This window comes from Lates calcarifer, linkage group LG7_2 (genome assembly GCF_001640805.2).
Source record: "Lates calcarifer isolate ASB-BC8 linkage group LG7_2, TLL_Latcal_v3, whole genome shotgun sequence".
In the NCBI taxonomy this organism is placed as follows: Eukaryota; Metazoa; Chordata; class Actinopteri; family Centropomidae; genus Lates; species Lates calcarifer.
The window spans coordinates 6,853,407-6,867,802 of NC_066854.1; the positions used below are offsets into that span (position 1 = coordinate 6,853,407).

Genomic DNA, 14,396 nt, shown 5'->3' on the forward strand with positions numbered 1-14,396 from the left:
GATATGAGAGTAGCTCTCTGTTGGCCTTAGCCAAACCCTGGTATTAAATAACAAAAATAACTGCAAAATTATAAAATTCTATTTCCTCAAAGGGAAATTAAAACTTTGTGTCAAGGCTTAAAATAGATATCTCCCTTTGCCAAAGATCCTAGATGTAGCACTTCCTCTCTAGGACATTTTTAACAAAAGACTCATTCATAAAGGGAACACAACCCCAGGGTGGTTATATGTCCAGTCCAACACTTACCTGAAAAGTTCACAGCTTCATAGCTCTCCTTATAGTAATTATCTGGTAAACTAGCACTAAATTTGAATTTCTTCAGGTCCCCAGTTGTCCTTATTTGGTAAAATGTCATTACAATTTAAAAATGTCACTCTACATTTATTTTACAGTAAGAAAAAAACAAAACAAAATAATATATAAAAAAAAATACAGCATTAAACCAGATATCATCTTGAACACCGTGGCAAAGAAACATGGAGTAGGAAAAGTGTCTTCCAACATCATAGACCTAAAGACAGTGGGCTTCATCAGAGCCCAATCTCTCCATGTCTGTAACGTCACTCAAGTCACAGTTGCATGGCCAGGAGGAGGTGACGTGTTGAATCCAGGTCTCTAAGATAACAGCCTTTTCCCATGTTTATTCTGTTCTTTAAGCTGTTCAGTGCAACACTTAAGCTGCTTTGTCCATTGAATTTCTGTCCCAGCACTCAAAGCATGCACAACCCACTCTCTTCAATACAAGCATATCCAAGAGCTTCAGCTTATCCACCTGTACAAGTCTTTTTATTATGACTCTGGACGGTCAGCCAGTGGGACACAGAACCAAGATGTGAAGCTCAAATTAGTCATTTTTACCTAAGCACTCTAGTGTCTTTTCCTATCGGGAGCATTTTGGCTCCTTTTTGGATGGTGTGGGCTGGTGAAGGAGAGGACTTCCACATGGCAGTGTTGAAGATCTGGTGTTCTGCAGTCTATAGTGTTCTCTGCACTCATGTCATTCAGTTCATTTCAGGGAGACATTGCCAAACTATTCAAAACAAACACATCAAGCAATAATGTTTCCACAGACTTAACAGCTGTAACAATGTACATTCAGTGAGGGAATAGTTTGGCAGTGCTCATTCATGAGAAACGTTCATTCAAGTCCCGGCAGGATGTTTCAGTTTCAGTGTTGCTGGTCAGTAACCTCTCTGCAGCAAATGCTATAGTTTTGTTCTGCAGATATTTTGTGATATGATGTAAACAAAAATAGTAATAAACAACATCAAGTGTCACATTATTCGAAGGCTGGACAGTCACTTCATACAAAGCAAAAGACCCGTTACAAAAATCAACATCTAAGCATTTTAATGCACAGTTGTAGTAACCAATGCACAATATATGAAAACAAAACAGTCATTTGAACTTGGTTAGGCAGGTGAAATGGACAATTAAAAAGCTGCTCTAAAACACTGTAATGCACAAAAAAACATGAAGTCATTTTAGGTGTTTTATGTGTCTCGTACAGGGTTCATTACACACCTCCATAGGCTAGAATGTTCGGTAGTCTATGGCACAGCACTTGCAGATCATCCAGAACATGTAAAGCGTAACTGAGAAATTCACAACTTTTCTTTATTTCCTCTCTCGTCTAAAAAGACTATGTATGTAATGAAATGGGAACGAGAGAAATGGAGAGTTAGGGGATAGAAGAAGTGAAGGCTCAGAGGCATTCACCTGCATGTCTTTAACTCACTAAGCCCATTTCTTTCAGGACACACACACCTCAGGCTGCGCTGTGCTGAGCTTACTACTACCACCACCAGCTGCAGCGACCTCGGCTGCTGGCGCCGAACCACTGTCAGACCTTTCTGGGGCCGTGGCCTGGCCAGCCATGGTCCTTCTGAAGAGACGCATGCTCATCTGCAGCAGCTCGTTGTCTACTACAGGTGTGGTTGGGTACTGCTTTGTTAGGCCCTGAGGAAGAAAAGATTAAGAGATTTCTTTTAACAACTCTGTTAAACTCTAAGCCTTTGAGCTAAGATCACATTTATGTCAGTGACTGGCATCTACCTTGTCATTTTTTAACAGCTGCCGGCGGATGGCGAAGTCCCTGCGGGCACACAGGGCCTTGCAGCAGGGCCCAAGGTTGCTAAGTAAACCTGCCCTCTCCACCCGCCTGTTCAGGGCCGCCATGTTCAAGGCCCCAAGGTCATGCTCAAACAACTTGTCAGCATCTGGCAAGATGGAGGTGAAAGTCAGTTTCAGACAACGTTATCACATACCAGGCTCAGTCAGTGCAAACTGTGGAATCCTGGCTGTTACCATTATCCTCATCATAAACTGTGGTCGACTCTCACCTTTAGGGTCGTCCAGCTCAGACTTGCACACCTCTCTGACTTGCTCGAGGAGCTCAGGACCAGCGAGTCGCTTGGAGATGCCGGCCCGGAGAAGCACGGCCCCTGGGGTGAACCGGAGCAATGCTGCCCCTGCAGCCCGGGGTTCCTGCTTCTGTTTGGGCATGAGGCTGGACCAGTCCACATCGATCACATCCAGAGGACCTGTCAGGATGTAACAGTAGAGGTTTAACTTTACAAGGTACATCCAATATGTTTTATTGTTTACAAATATAAATATGTATATGAGTGTTTTTGATTATACAGCTAAACACACGGTGGTACCTGTAATTTTTTCATCGTCCTGCTGATCCTCTTTCTTCTGGCTATCAGCCAGAATTTCATCCAGCTCGTCATCACTGATTGGTTCGTACTCCTCTCCAACTGATGCGACTGACTGGCCATCATCTTCCTTACCATCATCATCTCCTGAGAACACAGCACATGCAGATTCCAGTAAACCCATGCTGGAAAAATGGGAAAATTAAAAATTAAAATGCTTTCATTTTCTTACCGTCGATGCTGTCTGCCTTTTCCAGCTCCCGTTCCCGTTGCTCGCCCATGAGATGGTGACTGTTGCTTGCCTTCTCAGGCTCAGGAGGGCTGAAGGCTTCTCTTGGCAGCAGAGGTTCATAGTCGCCCCTGTCCTGTCTCATCATGTCCCCTCGCAGGTCTCCTCTCATTTCTCCCCTCAGGTCCCCTCGTCCTGGAGCCCTGGGGTCACCGTGAGGCGGCAGGTCCATCATCATCATCCTCTCTCTCTCTCGATCGCCGACTCTCTCACCTCTGCCGTCGCGCTCCCTCTCCCGCTCCCGTTCATGCTGCTGGATGAGTCCTTCGGGGAGTAAGCGTTCCCTGTCCCTGATGTCCCGCTCCCTCAGGAGAGGCTCGCGGCCGGGACGCATGAGCAGGGGCTCCCGTCCCCTGCTGGGCCAGTCTCTAGGTTCGGGCTCCCAGTCTCTCTGTTGCTGGAGGGGCTGTTGGAGGAGCAGGGGCTGCTGCTGCTGTTGCTGCTGCTGAGGCCGGAGGTCCTTTCGGTCTCGTTCCCGCTCGCGCTCAAACGGCTCCCTGTCCCTCTCCCGTTCTCGACTGTCGTAGGAGCCAGCGCGGGACCTGGACCTGGTCTGCCTCTCAGAGTCAGGAGAGCTGCGCCTGGAGCTGTGGCTGCGTGAATCCTGCCGGTCTGTAAGACAACAGAGAGAGGTGTAAGAGTTCTAAGTTTTAACGGAGTAGTCATAGTAACGATTGTAATTTATGATTCCATATGTGTGTATGAGTGTGTATTTACCTGATGAGGTGCTGCGGCTGGGCTCCCCTCTCCTCAACTGGTCAATTCGAGATTTCCTCTCGGCCCCAGGAGGGTCATTTACAACCGGCCTCTCTCTCTCCCGCTCTCTCTCCCTTTCCCTCTCTCGTTCTCTCTCTCGATCCCGGTCGCGGGAGTTGGTCCCCTGCAGCCTTCCCCGCCGGGATCGCGGGCCCTGGGGGTCCTCTCGGTGGGCTGACTCGTTGGAGGGTGACCGCAGGCGTCGGGATGACGTGCGGCTCTGATTGCTCCCCATGCTGCTGCTGCGCGTCTGCTCTGGAGGAGGTTTGCGGAGCAGGGGCTGGGACATGAGGGGCTGTGGTGTCAGAGTCTGCAGCAGCATCGGGGGATCCTGGGGGAGCAGGGGGGCGATGGGCGGAGGGTTGCACCTCTCCCTGTCCCTGCCCAACCTGGGACCGCTGCCTCTCCTAAGAGGCTCAGCAGGAGCCAGAGGAGCTTGTGTTTCCAGCTGTCCTCCTCTGTCCGTGACCTCCTCATCTGACCAGTCACTGAAGTTGTCCATTTTGGACAGTGGAGACGGCTCTGCGTTGCCTCCAGTTCCGCGGTGCTCAGGCCTCATCGACGGCGGTGGGGTCCTGGGACCTCTCTTTCTCTTACTGTGTGGCTGATGAGCTGAAGTATCCTCCTCAGATACATCAGATTCTCCTCCTCGCGACCGTTTCCTCTTTCGATCAAGCGCCTTCCTCTTGGCTACTTTCCTGGGGGAGTGCAAGGGTGGAGGTCCATCTGAAGAAGCACCGGTTGGGGGCTCGGGGTTGAAACGGTCCCCGATAGCTGCCAGACTGTTGCCACCACCAGCCTCCTCATCTTTGCGACCCTTCTTCAGCCCCTTCCTCTGCGACTTTGTCTTCTTTTTGCCCTCCTCGTGGGACTGGGAGCCAGCGGTGTCTCTGTCTTCGCTGCCGGCGCTGAGAGCTGAAGGAGGAGGCGGCGTGGACTCTCGCTGGTCTCTGCCTCTGCTACGGGAGTCTGACGGGGCGTCTGAGAGGTGGTCTCCTCGCCTGTCGCCTCCTCTGCCACGTTCCCCGCGAGACTCCAGGTCCTCGTGGCGACCGCGTGCTTCCCTTTTGTCCCCGGCTCCTCTGCGCTCCTCATCCTTCCAGTGACCGAGCTTGTCGTCGGATGGAGTGGCTCTCGGCGGAGAACGCAACAAGGGTTCCTGTGGCCGCACCACCTGGCTCAGCAGACGATGCTTATCGCCACCTGCACATGTACATGAAACAGTCACATAACCACATTAAACAATAATCAGCCAAATAACAGCCTGCCTCCATGTGCATTATACACGAGGTGCATTCCCCATTAAACAGGAGTGTGTCCTTTCAAGAAGAATTTCCCTACTGTCAGATGGAGGCGGACACACTGGGCTGGGGAGGAGGGGCTGTGGGTGGAGCTTGGCCTGCCCTCGGCCAATCGGGCGCTCACTTTTGTCTTCTGCGCTGTTGTAGCCGTCGCTGTCTGCCGGACTGAGGTCACGCGTTGCCCGCTTGGGCGAGGAACGGGGGCTGGGGCTGCTCTCCACCCTGGGCCTTTTACGACTAAAAGGAGAGGAAGGTATAGGTTTAACAAGAAGCTAATTTCATACATTTACCACCTGTACAGTTTGAATACCGTGGAAATGTGCAGAAGACATAAACAAAATTTTTGATATTAACGAAAACCTGAAAATAAGTTGGGCAGATACATGCCTTGTCTTGCGATCGTCCCGGGTTTCTCGAACAGACCGGTCCTCCCTGGTGTCCTCTCTCCTCTCCCGCCTCTCCTCCCTACCCCTCTCCCTCTCCTCCCACTCCCGCTGCCTCTCTCGCTCCCGCTGCTCCCTCTCTCTCTCCCTCTCCCGTTCTCGTTCCTTCCTCTCCCTCTCCCTCTCCGCTCCTCGCGCTCCCTCTCCCTCTCGCGCTCCCTCTCCCGCTCTCGCTCCCTCTCTCGCTCACGCTCCCTCTCCCTCTCCCTGGCCCGCTCCCTCTCGGCGGCCTCCCTCTCCTTCTCTCGCTCCTTTTCCCTCTCCCGCTCTCGCTCCCTGTCCTTCTCTTTTTCTCTCTCCCGCTCCCTGTCCCTCTCCCTGTCTCTCTCTCGCTCCCGGTCGCGGGTTCGGTCATCCCGTCTCTCTTCCACTCTGTCTGTCCTGCGCTCCTCCCTCCTCTCCTCCCTCTCAGAGTCCTCTGACCTCCCCTGGTGTCTGTTTGGAGAAGCTGCTCTTTGATCTGAAAAAACAGAAAGTTAAAAAACTTAGCTTAACAAATTAGAATAAAAAAATCTATCATACAATACTCTCTGAGTGTTTCTGATCAAACCTAAAGCCCCACCTCTCTCCCTGTTGTCTCGGCGATCCCGCTCTCCGTGCCCTCCTCTCCTGTCATAGGAGGAGTCCCGGGCCTGCTCTCTACTTCTGTCACCCTCATAGCGATCTCGGTCTGAGCCCCTCTCGGAGCTTCTTTCAGTAGCACTGCGCTCTGTGCTCCTCTCCATGCTCCGCTCACGCACCCCACTGCTCCGCGACTCCCAGTTGTCGTGGCTGCTTTCCAGTTGAGAACCCCGGGAGTTTCTGTTTGAGCCTGACAGGAGATAAAAAGGAGTAATTTAAAGTAATTTAGAGTTTAAAGTTTATCTTACGGATTGAACAGAAGCTGGACATAATGTCAGTTCTTGCCTTTATCAGATGTTTCATTACCACGCCCTCTCCCTCGCCCGTTCCTCTCAGCTCTGTCTGTCCTGTTCTCTGTCCTCCCTTCAGCCCTCCCTCCATCGTCACGCCCATGACCTCTCCCGTAACTCCTGTCGTCCTGAACCGTCTCCTCTTTCCTGTGGGCGTCGTTCCTCTCCCGCTCTCTATCCTTCTCCCGCTCTCTGTCCTTCTCCCGCTCCTTCTCCCGGTCCCTCTCTCGCTCCCGTTCGCGGTCCCGCCGCTCCAGGGACTCTCGACTGGACCGGGTCTCTGTCCTGCTCTCTCTGGAGTCCTTCGTGTCCCTGTTGTCCCGGTGGTCGCGGGAGTCTCGGGTGGTTTCCCTTCCTCGGTCACGAGCATCCCGTCGCTCTCGTGCCTCTCTGATGTCCCGGTCGTCACGAGTGTCCCGTGATGAGACCTGTTCAGAGTCATAGTCCCGGTCGTCACGGACACTGTCTTTCTCTCGCTTGCTGCGGCTATCTGTTTGAGAAAGAGATACTTAGTTTAACAAGTGATAGTTTAACAGCTTACATTTTCAAAAACCTATCAAATGTAGGAGAACATAAAGATACCATCTCTGCGCTCGTGTCTGCGCTCCTGGGCGGGCGGACTCCTCTCTCTGTCCCCACGACTCCTCTCGCGGCCTCTGGAGTGCCGGCCGGGGCTCGATCTGTCAGATCGGCGGTGGGGTGAGGAGTTGTCGTGGGAGGCCGGAGGCGATCGGGAGCGCCTGGAGCTTGGCGGTGAGGAGGCGGAGGCCGCCGCGCTGCTCCGATGGTAGGCTGGAGAGGATGAGCGACGCCGGCGGGGCGAGGGAGAGTGCCGCTGGGCGGAGGAGCCGGAGTGGGAAGAGGGGGAGTGGTGCCGGGGAGGAGTGGGGGTGCGCTGGTGGCGTGGAGGAGAAGGAGACCTGCAGTGAGAAAAGACGGTTAGGTCCTCATATGCATTATGTCCAGCTATTCAACTATACTGCTATGAAAATGGATCGTTATCGAAGAAGACAATACGTGCTAACCTGCGCGGAGGGGAGGCCACTGCAGAGGTTTTATGGGATGAAGCTTTAGGAGAGGTGGATTTCTTCCGGGCTGAGGGTGAAGCACCTCTGGAGGGAGACGACACACTACCAGAACGCTCCTCTGATGTCACGGACCGTTTGGCTTTGTGGGAGCTGTCTGATCGGTCCCTGTAAACAGCAAGGATGTATTCAAAAGAATGAGGATTACAGCTGAAGATAAGTGAAGAGAATTTGTTTGCATTAGTGGTTAACTCAGGATTTGTCCACACTGTACCTGCGTTTTTCCTTCTTCTCTTTGTGTTTTTCTGTATCTCGTCCCCGGTCCTTCCCTTCCTTCTGCTTCTCCTCAGACTTCTCCTTGTTTTTGTGCTTGCCTTTGTGTTTCTTCCCCATCACAGGAAGGTCCAGGGGGACTGGGGGAGGAGGACTGGGGGTACGGGGCCCTTTCTTTTTACTGTGGCTCCCTTTTGAAGACCTGGATGGAAGAAGATGGAAAAAAGCTCAAATTGTAATCATCAAAAGGAAAACAAATGGCAGAACGATCAAATGGCCACTCACAGACCCCTACCTGGCAGATTCTGAAACAGGTGAGGATATGGATGCCTTCTTCTCTTTCTTCCCAGAGCCTGGCCCTTTGGTTCCGCTTTTGTGTTTTGGGGAGCCACTGGACTTCCTGGATGAGGGTGAATCTTTAGAGCTTAACTGCTCTGGGGAAGCCTGAGAGACAGAGATGGCAGAACAGGTGGATGAAATCAGGGAAAAAGTGGAAACTGGGTTGCATAGCCAACTAATGACTACAAACCATTACCTTTGGCAAGGAAGTGGTTCTTGTTTTGGTGGGGGTCTCGTCCTTCTTGATGACAATCTCCTCTCTCTTTTCTAGGTTCTCCTGCTCCAGTTTCATCAGCTCACGCTGAATCTTCTGGCGTTTCATCTCTAGGGATAACTCGTAGTCGTAGTCTCCGATATCCGAGTCTGAAAGTCAACCAAAAATACAAGCTTTTATAAGAAAAGAAAGGAATCTGTCAAGTCAAAGCCCACGTAACCCAAACCATAAAATCAACTAAAGAGCCTTTAAGACATTAATAAATCATCACTTCACTTGTCCTTTAAATGATGAAAAAGAAGTGAATGAACCTTCACGGTTGGTTTCCCACTCTGTGGGCTCTTCTTCACTGGCTGGGGTGCGCTCCTTTGTAATCTTTATGTCCTCCTTCTCCCTGTGTCGGCCTCTGGAGGAGTCTCTCTGCTGTAAATGGATACATGCACACTGATGTTAGAATGACACCTACATGTTGCCTGGCACCATGTGCTTCTTTTTATTCTATATAGACTAAATGTTTCTTGTCCTGAGCTCAAAAACACATTCACAATCTGAAATCCAAATCAGCTTCAGATTCGGCATCAGCAGTGGCACTAGAATCTGCTGTCACTTACACATCCACCAACAAATAAGTACAGACAGAGCAGAGAACTCACTCTTGCTGTGGGGGATGTGGGCTCGTCTAGGTCTCGCTTCAGGTTTTCTGGGTCAACATCCTGTCTTTTATTCTTCATCCTCTCCCGCAAATCACCTGTGGGTCTCTCGGTTGACCTGCTCCGTTAAGATGTACAAACACACAAAAAGCATACATGTGTTGTGAGGCTATTGTATAGATAATACATTTAATCCAATGTGGATATAATTCAGGAAACAAAATTCACATGGCAATAGAAGGGAATAGTGTGTCAAGGCCATCTTACCGACTGAAGCTAAATCCTTTGCCTCGCGGCTGAGTGCCATGTGTGTAGCGACAAGTGTTGCCGTAACTGCAATTACCGGTCTTTAACCAATTTCTACAGTGACTCTGAAAGGGACACACAAATGAGTCTGATGAGATAAAACAACATCCACTGGCTGAACTGTGACAGCCATCACAGAAGGGAAACTAGGAGGATATCAGATGTATTTAACAGTCTAGGCTATACATACATCTGCAGCATTACTCCCAGTACTGGGACCAAGTCTTTCAAACACACTGGGCCTGCGGGAAGGGGCGGCGGGGTTGGTGGTGCTGCTGGTTGTGGTGCTGCTGCTGCTGTCAGATATGGTTTTTGAATTCTCCACTGTTACCTTCCGCCTGATCTTGGACATTCTGCAGGACTGGAAATAAGACAAACAGTACTTAAGTTAAACGCACACGACTAGTCATCTGCATCAGAACACTTACTCACTACACACTCTAAAACTTCAGTAAGACTGTTCAGTAGACACTTATATAAACGATATTAGACTAATGTCATTAAAAACAACATACATAAAACTGTTCTCCACTGAACTCTCTTTGCAGTGTGACAATGTTTCACTTCAGCCCTCACTTCATTCATTCCGAGTGCAAGGCTACAGATACTAGCACCCTACACTGCGAGTGAGAAGCTCATTTTGATTTAGCAACTTTCATGTAAAACTGGAATTCAAAGACTGGGCTGTCTGCAGTTTTATTTTTCCTATTGGTAGCCGCACATCCAAAACATAAACGCACGCAAATAACTAGCTCTGTTGTTGTCTGTGCAGCTGCTCTGTGCTAACTTCTAACGAGCATGCTAGCTAGAGGTTAGCTAAAGTTCCTAGCTAACTACACGACTTGAATGCTATGGTAAAAGTGTCTTTTATTCACACATAGGTACGTGAGATTTAAATATTTAGTCGGTTAATGACTAGCGATAATTATTTTGCATACCGCACGGCTGAAAAAACAAGTAAATGGATGCTAATGCTAAAGTTAGTTAACCAAAGAGCTAATGACTTCATGTTTTATGTTAGCGCGGGGCCTTGAAGCCACCTTCAGCAGCGTGTCTGCCGGACAATGTGTTTTAATAAAACAGCCGTCTCACCCAGGATATTATTTCGGTGTCGCATCTACTTTAGTCCAGGCAGTGGATTCAGCACTTGTAGAAATAACAAGGCTTATTCTTTAAAATCAAAGGCAGAAACTGCCCTGAGTGCCTTCATATTGGCGGAGGGTGCGCATCATACGTCCCGTTCTTCTTCTGTGGTTTAAAAAGGAGGTTTGTACTCCAGCGTGTTACAACACCGCCAACTGCCTATCCTCTCTGCGCTTTTACTTACTGATTTATTTTTCTATTGCTTCTTTTCTTCTGTCTCCTCCAAGCTTTTTATAAACCTCATACACTTATATGATTATTAATACTTGTATTAGTAATTATTAAATGACACAGATGATGGTTTGCTCAGTTGCTTTTCAGAAAAAATGTTTGCCTTTACGCTGAGAAACCAGACAATTTACTAATAGTACTCATATGAATATTGATTATCAATAAACATGATGTTTTTGATAAATATTACATAGACTTTTCTATTTATAATTAATGTATTGTTGTAGTTGCTCTGGTGACAAATGGAGAGAATACAACTGTTATTCAACCATTTATTACCTACATTGATGTTGATGATTGTATTTATAGTAATGACATTAACATTTACCAGTCGATACTTATTATTAAAACGATTATTCTGACAATGTATAGTGTGACACTTCATAAAGAATCCAGTCTACAAGGGAGATACTATGGGGTGCTGCCACTTTTACGAGAAACTCCTGCAAAATATAATTCCACAAGTCGACAGAAATGTTTTGTCCAAGTATGACACACCAATACCACATGCACTAAGTAATAAATAATAAACAGAAGAAAGACACTGATGTTTAATCTGTAACTTCAATCAGTTTATTTTTTGTTTTACAGATCAATAAAATGCAGCCACTTGTCTGCATCATTCATATGATTGAGTGTATGATATATGAAAATATTCAAAAGGATTTCTCCAAAATAGACACCCATTATATATGTTATATACTGCAATATATACCTCCTTATAGCATATCCCTTACATTGTGTACTGTAATTGTAGCTCTTACAGGCTTTTACTGATACTTCACTGTAGGCTTCATTCACAAAAATGGAACTTTCATCCTGTATGGCAGGTGTAACTGCTCAGGCAGTTAGAGGAGAACTTGATTGAGCTTGTGTTTTCTCTATAACCTTCAGAGCAATGGTCTTCACAGCAGTCAGAGCTTCATTACAGGCCTTGGCGATTTGAGACGGAGGCAGGAGGAAGCCGTAACGCCCGCGGTCCTGGAGCTCAAATGTGAAGGAGTATTTGATGCCGAGGTTGTACGCCCAGTCATCAGAACCACCAGGAGCCAGATCTGGAGAAATGATAGCGTCATTCATGTAGTTTGAGAGGAACTGAATCACCCAAGCTTGAAAAGATAAGTCCTACTTACATATTGTCTTTGCTCCAGAGCCATATTGATAGATGTTCCTGTAATATCTTCTGATTTTCTGGGCAGCTTCTTGGGCCATCTCAAGCTTGAAAAAATGCACATTTACACAAACATTCAGAAAGAAAAGTTGTTCGTTATCTATGTACCAGTGAAACTATTACCTGATTTGACATGACATACTGCAGTAACTCACAAGTATCATGCAGTATAAAGTCCCAAAATACTCTGCAGCTGATTATTTAAACAGGAAAGTGTTTACATAACATGGAACTGTGGAACTGTAGAACTTAAGGATCCCACAACTGAGCCTTCATATGTTTAACCCCATTCAGAATACATGTAAGCCGTGACTGTAAAACACTTCCACTTTCTCCCAAAACTCTCATTACTGATGCATCAATGGATTCTTTGATTATTCAGCCCAAACCATTCACCAGGTCTGAGTGGTTCTCTGCTTGATCGAAGGTGCAGGAGAATGGGAAGAGCAGCATCTGAGAGTAGGAGTGGATGGTGAAGTAGAGCTGAATCGAATTCTTGTGACTACGCAGGAAGTTGGCCACGGCCTCTGTCTCCGGCTCCGACTCGGGGAACGCACCGCAGTAGATCTCAGTGCAGGGATCAGAGGAGGCTCCCTCCGCTGGGAAGGACATTAACACTTTACCTCATACTACACATACCTATAGAAGCCCATTTCTGCCAATGGTATGAAAAAAATACAGGCCAACCAATAAAACAGAATAAGAATGACTTACTGCACCAATTGGCATCAAAGTTTCTGTTGAGGTCGACTCCGACGCAAATGTTGCTCCTGCTGTAGGAGCGGTTCTTCCTCCACATCCTATTCTGAAACAGAAAATCAAATCATGACCTCAGTTGAAACTGCTTCTTTTATAAAATATACAAAGCATCACTTTGGTTCCATGTGTTCTTACTGTCGTCCATGTGTATTTGTATCCATCAGGGTTCATAACAGGCAGGACATAGACATCCATGTCGTCCAGTATCTTAGTAATGTCTTGGTTTTGCCCGTAAAATGACAAAGACTGAGGGAGAAAGGACAATGATTTTAGTGAAAATAAACAAAAATGTTACTCAATGGCATTTCCACTTCCAAACTACCACAGACACAAGATCAGCTGTACTCACATGATGTACAAACCATAAGCAAAAAGCAGGAGAAATCCACTCTCTGGCATGGATCCCACAGTCGATCCATATTGCTTTCTTATTTGGTCTGTTATTTAGAGATAACTGAGAAAAAGAGGTCAAACATTCATCTCAGTCTAACTTACTCAGAGGGCATATTCTAACCTCTTGTCTTATAAACACAACAATGGCTGAGACTCTTGATAAGTAAATGTTAATATTTGCTGTGCAGCAATAGCAAAAACACATACATGGCATTTTAAATGATCAGTAGGCATCTTTATAATCATTACAGTTTATTTGGTGTTGGATGTCTGTACCTTTAGAGCATATAGTGGTCGCTTTTCATATGAGGAGCCAATGAGAATGGCCTTGACTGTGGTGGGGTTGTCCTGTGTTGTCCTGTTTATCCAGTAGTAGATCTAAAATGGAGACAGCATGTTATGGATGTCAACTGTACATCTATACCTTTCAGCGCAATGCAATCCAATAGTCCTGTAGTAAATCTGAAGTTAAAAATGTTCAATTTGTTGATCAGTAAAGATGACAAGCATACATCCTCCAGACTGTGATATCTCTCGTAGAAAGTCGAGCTGCTTCGTGGGTCTGTGGAGTCATTTTTCGTCTGCATTTCAATCAACTCATTGGCGTTGGCCAGTAAAACCCTAAGATAAAAACAAAGGGTAAATAACAAAACCTGTAACCAGACTGCAAAGCTTGCATTAAATATATAATCCCTGGTGATTTATGCATGGATGTTTTCAGACAAGTGACATACTCATGTGTTATGGTGTGTTGCTGTAGCAGATTCTTGACAATCTCTGAGCTGTTTGCAGGAACAAACAGGTGGACTTGCGTCTCTTCTTTGATGTAATTAGGTGAAACAGGCTGCCATAAGGCGGTCTATGAGGATAATATGAAGCATAATGATTTGCAGGAGGAAATAAAATCGGGGGGGAATAACAATCACTGGTTATAAAAATGCCTCTTTTTACCTCATATTGGGTGGATATATTCTGCAAGACTTCCACTTGTTCCTGTGTTTTTGGGGTGATTGATAAAACTTGGTCGCTGAGTATAAAGAAAACATAGCATCAGTTAAATAAATTGTCCCCCTATGATTCACCTGTAATATTGACAATGCCAGAGTACAAACATGAGGTGTACATGTATGTAGCTGTAGTTAAAATTGTGTCAATGTGAACAAATTCAATGACCTAGAATAGAATTTATACGCCTGTAGATGTAGGACAACGTACACAATGTGAGGATGTGTGTTTGCATAAGTGTGTCATAACCTGTTTTCTTAGTGGAAAACAGTTACTAGATACTAAATACTGTTGATTTCCTTGAAAAACTAATAATCAAATGAACTTACAGTTTTTCTGTGCAGTATCCTTTGTCCAGATTAATTAAAATAAACAAAATCAAGAGAGTCTTCATGATGTCTGGATCCAGATTGGAAATGTTACAGGTTTGTTCAAACCATGGGGGTAGGGAGACACTATTGATTACAGTGTTTATTTAGAAGTTAAACTTTACTTTTTTTGAAAGATCGAGGGCATAGATCAGCCA

General features: G+C 46.8%; 2 protein-coding genes across 2 annotated transcripts; both read right to left on the reverse strand.

Annotated features, from left to right (window-relative positions):
• Positions 1–1,334: 1,334 nt before the first annotated feature.
• zc3h13 (zinc finger CCCH-type containing 13) lies at positions 1,335–10,428 on the reverse strand. The gene is given in 21 exon segments (XM_018660975.2): positions 1,335–1,960; positions 2,057–2,220; positions 2,344–2,544; positions 2,665–2,808; positions 2,894–3,562; positions 3,668–4,909; positions 5,132–5,244; positions 5,395–5,576; positions 5,579–5,910; positions 6,013–6,261; positions 6,357–6,851; positions 6,944–7,281; positions 7,387–7,554; positions 7,661–7,861; positions 7,955–8,103; positions 8,195–8,361; positions 8,524–8,635; positions 8,866–8,980; positions 9,130–9,233; positions 9,359–9,529; positions 10,261–10,428. Coding segments are annotated over 20 exon segments (5,514 nt in total). The 5' UTR covers positions 9,521–9,529; positions 10,261–10,428; the 3' UTR covers positions 1,335–1,753.
• Positions 10,429–11,092: 664 nt separating this feature from the next.
• cpb2 (carboxypeptidase B2 (plasma)) lies at positions 11,093–14,351 on the reverse strand. Its single transcript, XM_018660977.2, has 11 exons — positions 14,200–14,351; positions 13,817–13,892; positions 13,600–13,724; positions 13,378–13,486; positions 13,142–13,243; positions 12,822–12,926; positions 12,608–12,718; positions 12,428–12,518; positions 12,110–12,312; positions 11,676–11,760; positions 11,093–11,597 (listed from the first exon to the last, which is right to left on the reverse strand). The coding sequence occupies exons 1-11, from the start codon at positions 14,262–14,264 to the stop codon at positions 11,383–11,385; spliced, it is 1,287 nt and encodes a 428-aa protein (XP_018516493.1). The 5' UTR covers positions 14,265–14,351; the 3' UTR covers positions 11,093–11,382.
• Between the last annotated feature and the right edge of the window lie 45 nt (positions 14,352–14,396).